General features: G+C 46.9%; 1 protein-coding gene across 1 annotated transcript in view; it reads left to right on the top strand.

The window, feature by feature from the left end:
* The window catches only part of NRXN2 (neurexin 2), a 531,073-nt gene that overhangs the window by 38,170 nt on the left and 475,446 nt on the right, over positions 1-17,457 (top strand). The window contains exon 2 of the mRNA XM_058160639.1: positions 4,003-5,128. Coding sequence (XP_058016622.1) covers positions 4,414-5,128 — 715 coding nt within the window. The 5' untranslated portion in view covers positions 4,003-4,413. The remainder of the gene's footprint in view (positions 1-4,002; positions 5,129-17,457) is intronic.

A 17,457-nucleotide genomic window follows, 5' to 3' on the forward strand; every position in this document is an offset into this window, starting at 1 on the left:
GAGACAGCTGCTAAGTGAATTTTGCCCCATTTTACAACCCTTCTTGCCACCGTTCTTAAGTGCATCACTGCAGTTGTTAACGGTTGTGAAATTTGGCTTCCCCATGGTTTTGGCTTGTTAGAATTTCACAAAAGGTGATCACGGGACACCGCAACCGTCCTAAATATGAGTCAGTTGAATTTTGATCATGTGACCACAGGAATGCGGCAATGGTCGTAAGTGTGAAAAACATTCATCAGTCACTTTCTGTAACTTTGAACAGTCACTAAATGAACTGTTGTAAGTCGAGGACTTCCTGCACAGTACGCTGTCTCGGTGCAGCTATAGGAAGTCCTTGACTTGTGACCACAATGATGACTGGAACTTTGGTCGCTAAGTAATGCAATCGAGCGAGTCACGGCCAATTTTGCAACTCTTTTTTTTTTTTGCCGAGTCATTAAGCGAATCACCAGCGTCGTTAAACGAATCTGGCTTCTCCTATTGACATGTTGGGCTGGGAAGGTCACAAGTGGCGATCATTTGCCTCCAGGACTGTTGTAAATGCTAGTCGATTGCCAAGTGCCCGAACCATAAACGTGTTAACGGCGGGGTTGCCGCGACAGTCGTAAGTGTGAGGATTGATCGTAAGTCACCTTTTTCAGCACCATGATACCTTCAAACGGTCACTAAACGAACGGTCGTGAAAGAAAGGACTACCTGTATTAATTTCCTAGCTAAGCAGATGAATCGTGTGAGAACGAAGTCTTTCGGTCGGCTGAAGAATTTGGCTTTACTTGGTGTAGAATTTTGTGTTGTCACTTGTTCCTTACTCGTTTTTCACTTTTAAACTTGGGCTGTTCATTATACTGTGTTTCCCTGAAAATAAGACCAAGGTCTTATTTTCTTTTATTTATTTATTTATTTATTTACATTTATATCCCGCCCTTCTCCGAAGACTCAGGGCGGCTTACATTGTGTAAGGCAATAGTCTCATTCTATTTGTATATTTATATACAAAGTCAACTTATTGCCCCCCCCCAACAGTCTGGGTCCTCATTTTACCTACCTTATAAAGGATGGAAGGCTGAGTCAACCTTGGGCCTGGTGGGACTCGAGCCTGCAGTAATTGCAGGCAGCTGTGTTTAATAACAGGCTATTTTACAGCCTGAGCCACACCGCGGCCCTTTTGGGCTTATAAGCACTAGGGCTTACTTTTGGGGGGAGGTGTCTTATTTTTTCTATGTACAGGAGGCCCACTTCTTCTGCTTGTTCACGGCAGGGCAGGAGGCTGCACAGCATACCACCCCACTGCCATGAGGCATGGGGGGGGGATGGAACTTCCCCACGCGCCCCGCACTGGCTTTACCTCAGGGTCCCTGCAGCCAGACCATCCACACCCCGACCCCTGCCTTGTCTTGCAGCCATGGCACCAGCACACTGCTCAGCCTCCTGCTCCCTTGCGGCCGCGAGAAGGCAGAAGTGGGCTGGCAGCCACGTGGGCTCCTATTGCACATGGCTGCTGGTGCCGCCGCCATGAGGCAGGGGTCAGGGCACAGATGGCCTGGCCTTGAAGGCCCTGAGGTAAGCCAGTATAAGGCGCATGGGGCGACTCTACTACCTTCCCACCTCGGCTTGTGGCTGCAGCACCATGAGCAACCAGACGGGTGGCTGTGCGGGCTCTTAAGTAGGGCTTATTTTGTGGGGTAGGGCTTATATTAGGCACACACGTAAAAACATGCTGGGACTTGTTTTTCGGGATAGGTCTTATTTTCAGGGAAACCGGGTATAAAATAAATATTTGCACAAAACCAGGGAGGAGGACACAAACTCCTGAAATTTGTCCTTCTCTTCTCTGGCCATCCACATGCATTGGGCAACGGCTTTTGCCAGAATCAGCCAGCAGGATGGGAGTTGTAGTTGAGTAGCTTCTGGCAAGCCTTTTTTCTTTTTTTTTTTTTTTTTTTTTTATTCAAAAAGTTTTTATTAGTCAAAAAAGGTTTATACAAATACATATCAGGTATGGTAAATTTTCATTTTTCTTATCTAAAATAAGAATTTTACTCAAATTTTTTAACGCATACAACAGCCATAAGGCAAGCAGGTGACACGAAGTAGCTAAGTTTGCAAATTTTAAATACGTAATAAAGAAGAGTCAAGAATAATCAGAATATCGTACAAAAGAGAATAAGGAAAACCAACACAATCCCAAATATCTTTATCACTTCCTAGTTTTGGATCTCAGAACTCTGGGTTCAGCCTGACCCAACTCCAGGGCCGCAACAGCGGCAGCCGCTTCAGCCCCATGATCTATAACCTCCTTCTTCAATTCCTGGGTCATCTGATTCCAGGAAGGCTTTGTGTTCCTCCACATAGGCCGTAGCCTCCACAATTGTACTGATTTTTTCGTAATGCCCTCCCGGAAAATCATCAATCCTCTGGCATCAGCCATCTGAAGCCCACTCCTTCTGGTACAATTTGCTTGACAAAAATAATATTTCTTTCTTTTTCACGTACCTGTCTGGGAATCTGCCTCAGAATAGCTATCTCCTGCCCCTGTAAATCAGTGCCCCACTCCTATGTTTTCTAAGAATTTCATCTCGTCTCTCTTCTCACAAATTTGACATGAACCTCTCTGGGAACTGCATGCGTGCGTGCATATTGCGAATTAACTCTATAAACTCGATCCACATCCCAATTCATGAAATCAACACCTCTCCCAAGAAATTCTCCCAACAATTTAGTCACAACATCTCTCAAGTCTTCTTGGTCCACTTCTTCCAAATTTTGAAACCTAAGGAAATAAGACATTTTATCCATCTGTAGTCCAAGCACAGCATTGCCTGTCTCCTCTCTTTCTGCACTGCCCGCATATCACCCTCCAGACCTTCCACTTTCTGCTTGTTTTCTGCTGAGACTTGTTGAGTATCCTTTAAATCCTTTTGGATAGTCACAATTTCTGCTCTTATTTCCATTTGGCCTCTTTGCAAATCATCCAATTTCTTATCCATATTAGCTAACTTTTCCAAAATTCTCTCCATCTCTCCAGCAGTTGGTCTCTGACCTTTGCCATTTGAAAAAAAAGTATTCAAAATCCTCAGGCAAGCACAGTATCCTTGTAATTTCCTCCGGATCCACCAGGGGCACTCACAGGAGCAACGAGTCCAGAGTACAGTTAGTCAACCAGGAAGTCAAGGGAAGTGATGTCATCAAAATTGACATAGTGAAGGCGGACGCGGGAGGCCACCACTGTTCCCCAGAAGGAGGGGGGGCCTCAAACCTTCCCTCCTAAATTTCTCCATCACCTCTTCTCTCCAGAGCTCCACAAAACCGGTAATCTTCTTATTTTAAGTTCTCCTCTCTCCAGAATAACTCGTGCTCCTTCCAACCGCAGGGGAGAAAACCCCCGCACTCCGGAGCACTCCACCACGCCACCGATATTCCCTTCCCTTCTCCTCCTCAATTCTTCTCCGTGCCCTGTTCACCACCAGGCTGCTGCAGTTATAAATCCAATGCCCCGGTATCACCGGGCACAGCGGCCCAGGCGACGACCAAAATAATGGCCGCGGCCTGTGGCCTCCGGACCCCGCCAAGCCTAGGACGCGCCAGCATCGGTCCCCACAGTCCTGTATATCGGCTGGGAGACCCCTGGCGAGCCGTCCGTACGGCAGGTGTCCTTTTCGGAACACCTGGCCCCTGAGGGCCTCGGCGGCGGCCGGATTCGGGCGCTGGAGGCAGGAGAAACCTTCCAGACGTCCGTTGCCGCTGGATACCGGAAGTCCGAACCGCAAGCCTTTTTTCTAGTGATGGGGGACCTGGGTGAACAATGAGCCTAGATTCAATTTTGGGGGGCGGAAAACACTGGAAGCTCCACCGTTGAGGCTGAAGGGCATCTCTGTCTGTCCCCCCTCAAAGGCAAGGCTGTTAATTATAAATAAATTGATTAAAATATCAGAGCATCATGTGCATCAGTTTTCTCTCTCCCTCCCTTTCACAGATTGTCTTTCTTTTTCCTTCTCTTCCCAGATCTGAGCGTCTGACGATGCGCATTCCAGGCTGAGCTCCGAGCGCACCTGGAGGGCTTACCCTCCAGTGGATCTTGAGGAGTTACTAGCGGCAGGGAGCAACCTTTCTCCTTTGGGGAGGGGGGGTGAAACTCTGCTCAGCTTGCCCCAGCCGGCTGCGGAGGAAGATGCTGTATGCCAGTCTCTGAGAACCACCTTCCCGTTTGGGAAGGGGACCCGCCCGAAGGACTTCCGTGGCCCTCGCCTACGCAAGAAGAACCTCTTCCCTTCCTCCTGCAGCCTCCTCTTGGGCGTTTTTGTCTAAGGAGCAACCCTTGGACTGGCCTTCCTTCTACAGGATTTTGCTCTCCTCCCGTCTCATGAGGATTTGAGGGCGTCCCCAAGGGGGCCCCCGGTTGACAGTGGGCCTGCCATGGCGAAGTCGGTTTGTTTGCTGGTGCCTCTGGCATTGCTGGTGGGTTTGGTCTTGGGTCCTGGAGCCGGGGGAGCAGCTTTGGAGTTTGGGGGCACGCCAGGGCAGTGGGCGCGCTACGCCCGGTGGGACGCCAGTTCCTCCGGGGAGCTGAGCTTCAGCATCAAGACCAATGTGTCTCGTGCTCTGGTCTTGTACCTGGACGACGGGGGCAACTGCGACTTCCTGGAACTCTTGATCTTGGAGGGCCGTTTCCGTTTGCGCTTCACCATCTCCTGCGCGGAGCCAGCCAGCCTGCACCTAGAGACCCCCATCAACGACGACCGCTGGCACATGGTGCTCTTGACCCGCAACTACCGAGAGACCATGCTGGTGGTGGACGGCGAAGCCCGGGTGGCCGAAGTCAAGTCGAAGCGGCGTGACATGGCGGTGGATAGCGATCTCTTTGTGGGCGGCATCCCGCCGGACGTCCGCTTGTCGGCCCTGACGCTCAGCACGGTCAAGTACGAGATGCCCTTTCGTGGGATGGTGGCCAACCTCAAAGTGGGAGACATGCCCCCCGCCCTCTTGGGTAGCCAGGGCATCCGCAGCGACATGGAATACCTGTGTGCCAAGCAGAATCCCTGCGTCAACGGTGGGATTTGTACTGTGGTCAACAGCGAAGTGCAGTGTGATTGCCGCCTCACCGGCTTCCAGGGCAAGTTTTGCAGTGAAGGTAAGGCGGCCAGCGGGGATTCTCCTTCTCGCGATGCTCCAGGATCAAAAACAGGCTCCCCCCTTTGGCGGGAGCTGCTCAGAAGGAGTAGGTGGGTTTAGGGGTTGGCATGCTGCGGGACCCCAGCCTCATGCTGGGCCAAGCAGTCGTCAGAATCGGCTGTTCCCTGTTGGGGTAACAGATGTGGTTTGATCAGAGCTAGATGTGGGGTTGAAATCATGTGGGATCCCTACCTCGTATGAACCCAACCACTGAAAGATTGCCCTGTGTAAATGTCTATGGCAGGGGTTCCCATAGGGGGTGCGAGATGATATTCCAGGGATGCGAAAACTTGGCTTTAGAACCGTGATGACGAACCTGTGGTACACGTGTCAAAAGTGGCATGCATAGCCCTCTCTGTGGGCACACGCACCGTTGCCCCAGCTCAGGCAACTGGTCGTCGGGTTTCTGAGGCACGCGTGAATGCCGGCCAGCAGGTTATCGGGTTTCCGGTGCTCCGGGTTTGGGCACTCTGTGCCTAAAAGGTTCGCCATCACTGGTTTAGAAGTGTCAAAGTTATACCCTGTTTCCCCAAAAATAAGACCCAACCGGAAAATAAGTCCTAGCGTAATTTTTCAGGATGCTCATAATATAAGCCCTACCTCAAAAATAAGCCCCAGTTAAGATTGTCAGCCGGATGGATGCATTTAGTACCGCATTTCCCCCAAAATAAGACCTAACCAGAAAATAAGCCCTCATGTGTCTTTTGGAGCAAAAATTAATATGAGACCCAGTCTTATTTTCGGGGAAACACAGTAGTGTATATGCATAATCATATGCATGTAATTATTTGCTTTTGTAAGGGGTGCGCGAATATATCCGAAGCTTTCTAGGGGTGCGGGGTATAGAAAAGGTTGGGAACCCCTGGCCTATGGAGATTGTCCGTCCTCCAGGTTTGTAGCTGTTGTCCCAAAAGTGTTTATTTTTTCAAGAGGCAACTGGACTTTCTGCTTTTTTTTTTGAAGACGTATCGCTTCTCCTCCAAGAAGCTTCTTCGGCTCCGACTGGGGAGAGTCAGAGCTGAAGTCAGAGCCGAAGAAGCTTCTTGGAGGAGAAGCGAAACGTCTTCAAAAAAAAGAAAGAAAGAAAGAAAGAAAAAGTCCAGTTGCCTCCTGAAAAATTAGCATCTTTGTCATTGGCCCTGTTTACTCATTCGGTTTTGTTTTTAATTTATCTCCTCTGGGCTGTAAGCCAAGACTCACCGCCTCCCTTTTTCCCTACAACACCTGGAACATTGTAAAGGATGCCGTCTAACAAGAAAGCGGTTTTAATAACCCTCCCCCTGGTTTGGGATTGGGAGCAGCTTGGCTCCCCGTTTCCTTACCTTCCCCAGCTTCTCACCCCTCCGCCTTCTGTAACTGGGTGAAAAAAAGGCCCATCGGGAAACGGTTCCACCGGAGCACAGATATGCTCTGATGTTGCAATGAAGAGGTGATGTCATTGCTTTGCTTCTTAGTGGCAGGCAGTGAAAAAAAAACCCTCCGCTTCGGTTTTTATCCCTCGGATGGAACGGCAGATGCCGGTCCGACTGCAGCTCTCGGCGTCTTTCGGATTTGGGTTTAATCGTCTGAAAAATGTCACGCAAAACCTGTTGCTTATGCTTGCTTGCTCGCTCGCTCGCTCGCTTCAAACCTGCAGAATCGTTCTCCCACCTTCCCTGACTCAGGACCTCTTCGCCTCGCCTCGCTAGGTGGCTGAGACACTGAGCTTTTCGATCAGAAAGGTCGGCAGTTCGGCGGTTCGAATCCCTAGCATAGGTGTCCTGCGTGAGCAGGGGGTTGGACTGGATGACCTCCAAAGGTCCCTTCCAACTCAGTTACTGCTACTGAAAGTACCTCTATTTCTCTTCTCCTGTTCCTGAACTCCCCGCTTTACCGAACGTTTTTTTTCTTGGGTGTCTTTCCGTGCGTTTCTTCCCAAGGTTCTAGTCCTCATAGTTTTTGCCTTCTTTTGTCAACCTAGCTCACACCAAGAACAATCACCCTTTGAAAGAGAAGCAGCCTAATATTTTTGTGAAAGAAAGAGTCACAAAGACTCTTGTTTGTAGAATATGCCTTGTCTGGAAGCTAATCCAAACCTAATAGTTATTTTATTTCCCATAGTGCCCCTGACTTAACACCATTTCAGGGGGATTGTGGGAAAACTGCGGTAGTTCCTGCTTCAAAAAATATATGATATTGTGGATAGTGTTTTCAAGGACATTGTGAGTGCTGCGTAGAAGGGCTCTCTCTTTCTCTGTGTGTATGTGTGTTTGTGTAATATTGCATCTGTGTGTGTGTGTAATATTGCATCCAGTTTTGGTCACCACAATATAGAAAAGAATAGAATTCTTTATTGGCTGAGTGGGATTGGACACACAAGTAATTTGTCTTTGGTGCATAGGCTCTCAGTGTACATAAAAGAAAAGACACATTCATCAAGAATCATAAGGTACACTTAATGATAGTCATAGGGTACAAATAAGCAATCGAATCATACTAGGAACTAGGATCCAAATTTTAAATAAGAAATTATTAGATTTACAATTCCTCTCTCTCAGCCCAACCCACATCACAGAAGTTGCTGCGGAGAAAAATAGGAGGAAGATGTGTTGAATAGGTTCACTATCTTGAGTTATTTGTAAAAATGATTAGATGGATGGATAGATAGATAGATAGATAGATAGATAGATAGATAGATAGATAGATAGAATTCTTTATTGGCCAAGTGTGATTGGACGCACAAGGAATTTGTCTTGGTGCATATGCTCGCAGTGTACATAAAAGAAAAGATACATTCGTCAAGAATTGTAAGGGACAACACTTAATGATAGTCATAGGGTACAAATAAGCAATCGAATCATATTAGGAAACAATCAGTATAAACTGTAAGGATACAAGCAACAAAGTTACGGTCATACAGTCATAAGTAGGAGATGAGTGATAGGAACGATGAGAAGAGTAATAGTGGTGCAGATTTGTTAATAGTTTGACAGTGTTGAGGGAATTATTTGTTTAGCAGAGTGATGGCGTTTGGGAAAAAATTGTTCTTGTGTCTAATTGTTCTGGTGTGCAGTGCTCTATAGCATCGTTTTGAGGGTAGGAGTTGAAACAGTTTATGTCCAGGATGCGAAGGGTCTGTAGATATCTTCACAGCCCTCTTTTTGACTCATGCAGTATAACAGGTTTTCAATGGAAGGCAGGTTGGTAGCCATTGATTTTGCTGCAGTTCTCATGATCCTCTGAAGTCTGTGTCTTTCTTGTTGGGTTGCAGAACCAAACCAGACAGTTCTAGAGGTGCAAACGACAGACTCAATAATTCCTCTGTAGAACTGGATCAGCAGCTCCTTCGGCAGTTTGAGCTTCCTGAGAAGAGAAAAATGCAGACTTGGACTTCATCCTTCTGCACTTTTCACCTGAATTTTCATGGTGACGTATCCTATTTTCCAGCCTACCAGATCAAACCTTCATCAAGATATATGAAATCTGTTTAAGGGTCATAAGACGAGGCAGCAAAGGGAGCTCACTGGTTACAAGTGTTGGTCCTGGAGAAAACAAGCTAGTGCCTCAGGGTCCCCCGAACTCGGGCCTCTGGGTCTAAGCCACTATTTTTAATTTCCCACAATGCCTTTGGTATAGTGTGCCTACAGGGCATGGTGGGAAGAAATTACCATGGTCAGGGAGCCTGGCGATTCAGAACTGCTTGAGGGCATCTTTGCTGCCTGCCATGTCCCTGAGCTTCACTCAGCTGATGCTGGATCCTCCAGCCTTTACAAAAAGCTCCTTGAAAGGTTTTAAGCCAGAAAAAAATACGTTGCAGTGGATGATAAGGTTGCACTGGTTTTGTTTGTAGAAAAAGCCCCAGTCGATCAAAGTTATGGGCAGAAACCACAGTTTAGAAACCATAGTTTACAAATCTCCCTTGGGGAATCTAAGATTAAGTGGATGTTCTTCTCCCACCACCTTGCTTTCCCTTATTTTATTTTATTTTAATTTCTTTAACAAGTTGGGTCATTGTTTTAATAGTTGGTTGTATTATACCGCCCAGAATCAAATTCAGTGAAAAGGTCAGCCGTATAAATTTGTTAAATAAGCAAATAACGACAGCCGTGGTGGAAGTAAATTAAATAACTCATGATGACTTAGCACAATATATAAATCACCGTTTGCTTCATAGAGCGTTTTAAATTTGGACCCCCAAATTATTAAGTATTTGGGGGTTCCCAAATACTTTGCCTTTTTGTAATATGCATTGGTGTAGCTCCCACCCTTGACTGCTCTCAGGACTGGGGGTTAGACTGGATGTTGACCTTTGGTTTATTTTTGCTGGTTTGGAGTCCATTTAATTTTTTAATTTATTTGGTTTTCATTCCCCCACACACACTGCTGCTCAAAGTCTTTTGGGAATTGGGTGGTCACCAAATTGAATAAATAAAAATAAATAAAATGCAGGACCCCAACAACAACAGCAAAAAAAAACCCCACACAGTATCTTAGCTTAATGCGACAGCAAGACAGCATGCTAAACCAACAACCTACCCAAATGTCTTCGCTTATTTTAATGTGTTGAATAAACCCAGCTAAAGTCTATCACACCTTGGTTTCACTTCCAAGGGTCTATAATTGCAGCCCCAGAACCTCTACCATATTTCCCTGAAAATAAGACCCTTATCTTATATTTTTTTTGAACCCTGAAATAAGCTCTTGGACTTATTTTCGGGGAGGTCTTATTATTTTTGGGCATGTGGACTCCTCTTGCTGTCTTACGTGATTTCCAGCTCTGTCTCCCTAACCCTAACCAGGAGAAATGGCGGGGATCGCACGGGTTTAAATATTTTCAGGAAAGGCTTATTTCCAGGGGAGGGCTTATTTTAGCGCATGCGCTCAAAAGCCTGATTGGTCTTATTATCCGGGGAGGGCTTATTTTTGGGGAAACACAGTAGTTCTACTTCGTCCTGGACTTACATTTTCATTCCGTCTGCAGAACACGGCGGGCAGGGGGGATTGGCCTGTTTAAATTAAACTGTAACTCGATTGAATTTTAAATTTAAGCGTAAATGAAAACGGTGTTAATTAAATACAGTTAAGATGAGGTAAGCGGCTGCGTTTCCACCACGTGCCCTGCTCGGGGAGTGCTAACCTTGGTTAAGCTTTTTAGCATCCTAGCGCATCAGCCCAGCTCATTTGGTTAGATGATGATTTACTGGACGGGGACCAAGTTAACTCAGAAGCTCCTTCCGTTAGACTTCTTGATTCCTGCTGGCTGTTTTTCTCCCATCAATCTATCGGTGTAACACACGCGCCTTGAGCCCTTTTGACCCAACTTGTCTTCTATCTTCTATCTTGCTTGGAAGTGCTGGCAGCGAGGATGTTAGAAACTCCACAGCAATGAGACACTCTCAGTTTACATAACTCCTCTTGCAAAGCGTTCCCTTCGTCTCGCACCAGACGCCCGAATTGTGCCCATTGACGTCAAGAGCATCCTCTCCGCTTCTCGCTCACACACAGATATACATAACACAACACCCACAGGAAGGCCCTTCGGCTAGGCCCTACTCGCAGGCTACCTGTTGTGTGGGGGAGAGGGAGAGACCTACAGATGGCTGGGCCAACAGGCCGAATTGGTGGCTGGGGAAGTCGAGGTGGTGGTGGTGGGGAGCCTTGGCAACGATGCCGCTCTTGTGGCAACGGTGGAACTTTTGGCCGGCTGACTTCTTGGCGGCTGGAGTGATTGACAGCTGGGCGGCTGTTGCCTGGGCTTGTTGCTGTGGAAACGCCACTCTTGTCTGGCTGATGGATTTAGAATAGGATGCATGACGACATAGGAGGTAGGGGGCATTTTGGGCAACAGGCGGAAGGGTTTATAGCAATAGAATATTGACTTATATACCGCTTCACAGTTGCGTTGCATTCTTTATTGGCCAAGTGTGATTGGACACACAAGGAATTTGTCTTTGGTGCATATGCTCTCAGTGTATATAAATAAAAATAAAATACATTCACCATGAATCATAAGATACAACACTTAGTGACGTGAAATCTACCTGCAAGTTTAACTTTGGTTTCTTTAAATGTCCCAAGAACCTGTTTCACAATCGCTCATGGTATAATTGTAATGACCGTTGCTGTTATAAGGGATAGGCATTTTACATGTGTGTTCAATCTTTTTTAGAGTGTGCTGCATCCAATTTGGTCACCGCACTATAAAAAAGATGTTGAGATTGTAGAAGGAGTGCAGAGAAGTGCAACAGAGATGATTAGGGGACTGGAGGCTAAAACATACGATGAACGGTTGCAGGAACTGAGTTATGGCCCATCTAGTGAAGAGAAAGACCAGGGGAGACAGGAGACCATCTTCCAATATTTGAGGGGCTGCCACAGAGAGGAGGAAGGGGGTCAAGTTATTTTCCAAGGCACCCGAAGGCCAGACAAGGAACAATGGATGGAAATGGATGGAAACGGGCCAGTTTAGCTCACGCTGGTAAAAGCCTGTTATTAAGAACACAGTAGCCTGCAATTACTGCAGGTTCGAGCCCGGCCCAAGGTTGACTCAGCCTTCCATCCTTTATAAGGTAGGTAAAATGAGGACCCAGATTGTTGGGGGGGCAATAAGTTGACTTTGTAAAAATATACAAATAGAATGAGACTATTGCCTTATACACTGTAAGCCGCCCTGAGTCTTCGGAGAAGGGCGGGGTATAAATGTAAACAAAATAAAAAATAAATAAATAAATAAATCAAGGAGAGATTCAGCCTAGAAATAAGACATTTTCTGACACTGAGAACAAACAACCATCAGAATAGAAGTTGCCTTCAGAAGTTGTGGGCGATCCATCACTGGAGGCTTTCAAGAAGAGACTGGACAGCTATTTGTTAGAAATGGTAGAGTCTTCTGCTTGGGCAGAGGGTTGGAGTAGATGACCTACAAGGTCTCTTCCAACTCTTTTATTCTCTTACATTTTGAAATATTCTGCTGCCTCCCCTGACACATGGTCCCTGTTGCGCATAAACCCTTTGGGGTTGTGTCCACACAGCATACTTAATTAGTTCAGCGAGAGGCTTGGTAGCTGCATTCATGTACTTTAAGCGTAATTCATTTTAACCTCGGACTTTCTTGCTTGTTTGCTTGAGCGTGTTGTCTGGTTTATGATTCAGTGGCTGAATCCATTCAGTGGATTCCCACGACATTCTTAGCCAGGTCAATGAAAGTTTTAGTAGCTGCTTTAACAGTACAATATACATTAAAAGCTTTTTAGTGTTAATCATGTATGATTTTATGTGGTTCAGTATATTGTGCAAAGCCAGCAGCTTTGGGGCAATTTAATTATTCTTGCATTGTGTGCAAGTCCAGAAAATTGGGTTAATTCACTAACCAAGTTAAGTATGTTGGGTGAACCCGGCCAGAGAATAAGAAAGAGGTGAGAAAGGAGACGGCAGGGAATCTGAAACACTGGCCTATCTATGCAGGGCAGTGGTTGGGCTTTGGGATTGCAATGACCCGAGTTCAAATCCATGCTCAGCCATGAATTTTAACTGCCTGGGTTCGCACAATTTGCTGCACAAGCCTAAACTGGAGTGGGTACTTATGTGGCTCAGCATATTGTTGGAATCCAACCCCTGGTCTTGTTTTAGCCAGCTTCGTGAAGCCGGCACAATAATCCAGAAAAAAAAAGTTGTGTTTCTTTTTTTCAAATTTGGGTATTGCATTTTGTACAGTTCGTATTTGGATAACTCAGCTGTGCTCTTTGTGTGAATCTAATCACTGAGAGGCTTTGAAACAACCACGTTCCTTGCGGCACGGGTAAAAGGGGCAGAGAATTAGATATGCCAGCCAAAGCTCTTGGGTCTACAGCAAATGTGAATCGTGTAAATAACAATGAGGACCAGCATCATGATGAAAGCAGAAATCATGCCTTCTGATTGTGTGGCCTTTCAGAGTCTTCTATTTCAGTTGCTCTCCTTACAAAAAACCTGGACTAGGGTTCGGCTTGCTCAATTACTTTGCAATTGTCTGTTCCTTAGTTGCAATACAGGTAGTCCTTGACTTACAACCGTTCGTTTAGTGACCGTTCAAAGTTACAACGGCGCTGAAAAAAGTGACTTACGACCATTTTTCCCATTTACAACCTTTGCAGCATCCGCCACGGCCCAAAATTCAGATGCTTGGCAACTGATTCAGACTTACGACAGTGGCAGTATCCTTTTGCGACCTTCCGACAAGCAAACTCAACGGGGAAGCCAGTTTCACTTAACAACCGTGTTGCTAATTTTATCAGCGCCAGTGATTCCCTTAACTATGGCAAGAAAGGTCATAAAATGGGGAGGGGAGGACTCACTTTAAAAATGTCTCACTTAGCAACAGAAATTTTGGTCGTAAGTCAAGGACTACCAGTATTATTCCAACCCGAAGAGAAGGGTAGTCTTGTCAAAAGGAACTGCGTGGCTTCCAATGTTGTGGGTTCCCCACTTCCCCAGAAGTCCAGTGGGGTTGCGCACCTCCCTGCCGTGCTAGACTTGTTTAGAATAGAATAGAATAGAGCTGGAAGGGACCTTGGAGGTCTTCTAGTCCAGCCCCCTGCTCAAGCAGGAGACCTATACCTATATAAGCAGGAGAACCTGCAGGAGGGCCGCGGTGTGGCTCAGGCTGTAAGAAGCCTGTTATTAAAACACAGCTGCCTGCAATTACTGCAGGTTCTACCAGGCCCAAGGTTGACTCAGCCTTCCATCCTTTATAAGGTAGGTAAAATGAGGACCCAGATTGTTGGGGGGGCAATAAGTTGACTTTGTAAATATACAAATAGAATGAGACTATTGCCTTACACACTGTAAGCCGCCCTGAGTCTTCGGAGAAGGGCAGGATATAAATGTAAAAACAAAAAACAAAAAACAACAATACCAAGCAGGAGAACTTATACCAGCTGGAAGGGACCTTTTCCGGATCGAGCGCCCAAAGCGTGTGCACGAGTGCATGCACGTATGCTGGAACCTCCAAAATGAATGCGCGTGTGGTCCCCGCGCAGGCGCCCCGCCCCTCACGCATGCGTGCGTGGCTCCCTCCCACTCCCTCCGCCCTCCCACACAAGCGCAGCAGAAACCCGAAGACCAGCTGGCTGGCAGGAGGCGCGCATGCATGGCGGAGCTGAACTGGGGCGACGGCTCGTGTGCCATCAAAGCGGGTACTGCGTGCCACCTCTGGCACGTGTGCCACAGGTTCGCCGTCGTGGACCTCTACCATTTCAGACAAGTGATTGTCCCGTCTCTTCTTAAAACCCTCCAATGATGGACCACCCACGATTTCTGAAGGCGAACCGTTCCACTGATCAATTGTCGCCCCTGTCAGGAAATTTCTCCTTAATTCCAGGTTGCTTCTCTCCTTGGTGAGTTTCCATCCGTTGCGTCTTGCCCTGACTTGGCAGTGTTGGCCTTCCCTTGCCTCACAAATGCCAATTTGGGCACTGCTTATATTTAAACCAGGTTAGATCCTTTCCAGGAACCTGCACAAAGGAGGTGTGATGGAGGCAGGGATGAGAACGTTTTCGGCACCGAGTATCCAAACCAGGACATGTATATATGTGCGCACACATGTGCGTGCGCCTGAGTGCTGGAAACCCAAAGACCAGCTGCCCGGCATGTGCATGCCTGTTTCTTGGCTAGTTTTGGCTGTTTTTGGGGCCATTTTCAGGCCGTTTTTTGGGCTGGTTTTCAGGCTGTTTTTCGGGCTGATTTCTGGCCATTTTGGGGTGTTTTTCAGGCTGTTTAGAGGTCATTTTTAGGGCTGTTTTCAAGCTGCTTTTCGGGCCATTTTCTGGTGCTCCAGTGCCTGCAAAGACCAGCTGGCTGGCGTGCAAAGACCAGCCAGTTGGCGCGCTGGAAAACAGAAGAGCAGCTGGCGATGGCACGTATGGCCACAGAGGGGGCTCTGCATGCCACCTCTGGCACGCGTGCCATAGGTTCGCCATGACGGACTTCGGGGGACTGCTTGTTGGGAGTACCTTCTGCAGGCATCCCCATTGCCTGTGATGGGCGAAGAATAGTTAGCTGCCCCTTTGTACAGTTTTAGTTGTACCCCCAACCTGTCTCAAACGGTGTGGGGATTTGCTGCTTGACCAGCAGGGGTGTGTCATTATGCGTGTGGCCTGCACACGTAAACCCTGCACACCTCTACTGTGGCTGGCTGGCTTGAGGCACGTGGCTAAGTGCTAAAGCAGGTTCACAGAATCTGAATTGTAAGGATTGAAAGGAACGTTCGTCTCCCCTGCTCAGTACAGGAATCCATCATTATAACATCCTCGAGCTTTCCCCCCCCCCCAAAAAAGGCCACTGGACTTTCTGTTTCTTCCTTGAAGGCGTTTCGCTTCTCATCCAAGAAGCTTCTTCAGCTCTTCTTCAGAACGGAAGGAGCTTCGTGGATGAGAAGCAAAATGCCTTCAAAGAAAAACCAGAAAATCCGGTGGGCTTTTGAAAAAAAATAAAATAAAAAGCAACCATGACCTGGCAGCCATCTCAGGCTGAGACTCTCCATCGACAATATTTTGGCTGCAAGTTGATACGGTAAGTATACCTGGTTGTTAAGTGAATCTGGCTCCCCCATTGTCAGAAGATTGCAAAAAGGGCCCTGGGGACACGGCAAATGTTGAACCAGCTGCCAACCCTCTGAATTTTGATCACATGACCCAGGGGGAACGCTGCAGAGGTCGTAACTGTGAAAAGCGGTCCTACGTCACACATTTTTCTGTGCCGTCGTAACTTTGAACGGTCACTTAATGAACCTATGGTAAGTTGAGGACCACCTGTAAACCAATGGTGGGTTTCAAATTTTTTTTTACTACCGGTTCTGTGGGCGTGGCTTGGTGGGTGTGGCATGGTTTAGTGGGCGTGGCTTGGTGGGCGTGGCAAGGGAAGGATACTGTAAAATTTCCATTTCTTCCCGATCAACTGGGACTCGGGAGGCAGAGAATAGATGGGGGCAGCGCCAGTCAGGATTTTTACTACCAGTGGAGAAGCAACGTAGAAATGAGGAGAAATAGAATAGAACAGAACAGAACAGATTTTTTTATTGGCCAAGTGTGATTGGACACACAAGGAATTTGTCTTTGGTGCATATGCTCTCAGTGTACATAAAAGAAAAGATACCGTCATCAAGAATCTTAAGGTACAACACAGTAGTGAAATCCAAATTTTTTTACTACCGGTTTTGTGGGCGTGGCTTGGTGGGCGTGGTGTGGCTTGGTGGGCATGGCAGGGGAAGGATACTACAAAATCCCTATTCCCTCCCCACTCCTGGAGGAAGGAGATTGCAAAATCTCCATTCCCACCCCACTCTGGAGCCAGCTAGAGGTGGTATTTGCCATTTCTCCAAATTACTCAAAATTTCCGCTACCGGTTCTCCAGAACCTGTCAGAACCTGCTAGATTTCACCCCTGGTACAACACTTAATGATAGTCATAGGGTACAAATAAGCAATCAGGAAACAATATCAATATAAATTGTAAGGATACAAGCAACAAAATTACAGTCATGCAGTCAGAAGTGGGAGGAGATGGGTGATGGGAACGATGAGAAGATTAATAGTAGTGCAGATTTAGTAACTAGTTGGCCAGTGTTGAGGGAATTATTTGAATAGCGGAGTGATGGCGTTCAGAAATTTTCTGACAGTGAGAACAATTAACCAGTGGAACAGCTTGCCTCCAGAAGTTGTGAATACTCCAATACTCCAACAATGGAAGTTCTGAAGAGGATGTTGGATAACCATTTGTCTGAAGTGGTGTAGGGTTTCCTCCTTGGGCAGGGGGCTGGACTAGAAGACCTCTAAGGTCCCTTCCAACTCTGTTATTCTATTCTATTCTGTTCGAGAGACAACTGGACTTTCTGGTTTTTCTTCTATTCAAGAACGGAATTGGCTATGTGAAGAGATGGATCTGTGGGGACGGGACGGGACATGATAGGAGTCTTCCTATATTTGAGGGGCTGCACAGAGAGGAGGGGGTCAAACTATTCTGCAAAGCACCTGAAGGCCAGACAAGGAACAATGGATGGAAACCAATCAAGGAGAGATTCAACCTAGAAACAAGGAGAAATTCGCAGAAGAGAGCCAGTTTCAACAACAGTCCCTGGTTTCAACAACAGTTGGACTTGCTATCTTGTTTTTCTCTCTCTGTGCAAGAATTAATTCCCACTCGCTCGGCTGATATCTGAAACGGAAAACCTGGTAGTAAGACTGCCCCAAACCTGTATAAAATAAATAAGGGGGTGAAGAAAGAAAGGGGGAGGAAAAAGATTCTGGCTATAGGCAAAGAGTGTTTCTTTTGTTGC

Source organism: Ahaetulla prasina, chromosome 17, assembly GCF_028640845.1.
Source record: "Ahaetulla prasina isolate Xishuangbanna chromosome 17, ASM2864084v1, whole genome shotgun sequence".
In the NCBI taxonomy this organism is placed as follows: Eukaryota; Metazoa; Chordata; class Lepidosauria; order Squamata; family Colubridae; genus Ahaetulla; species Ahaetulla prasina.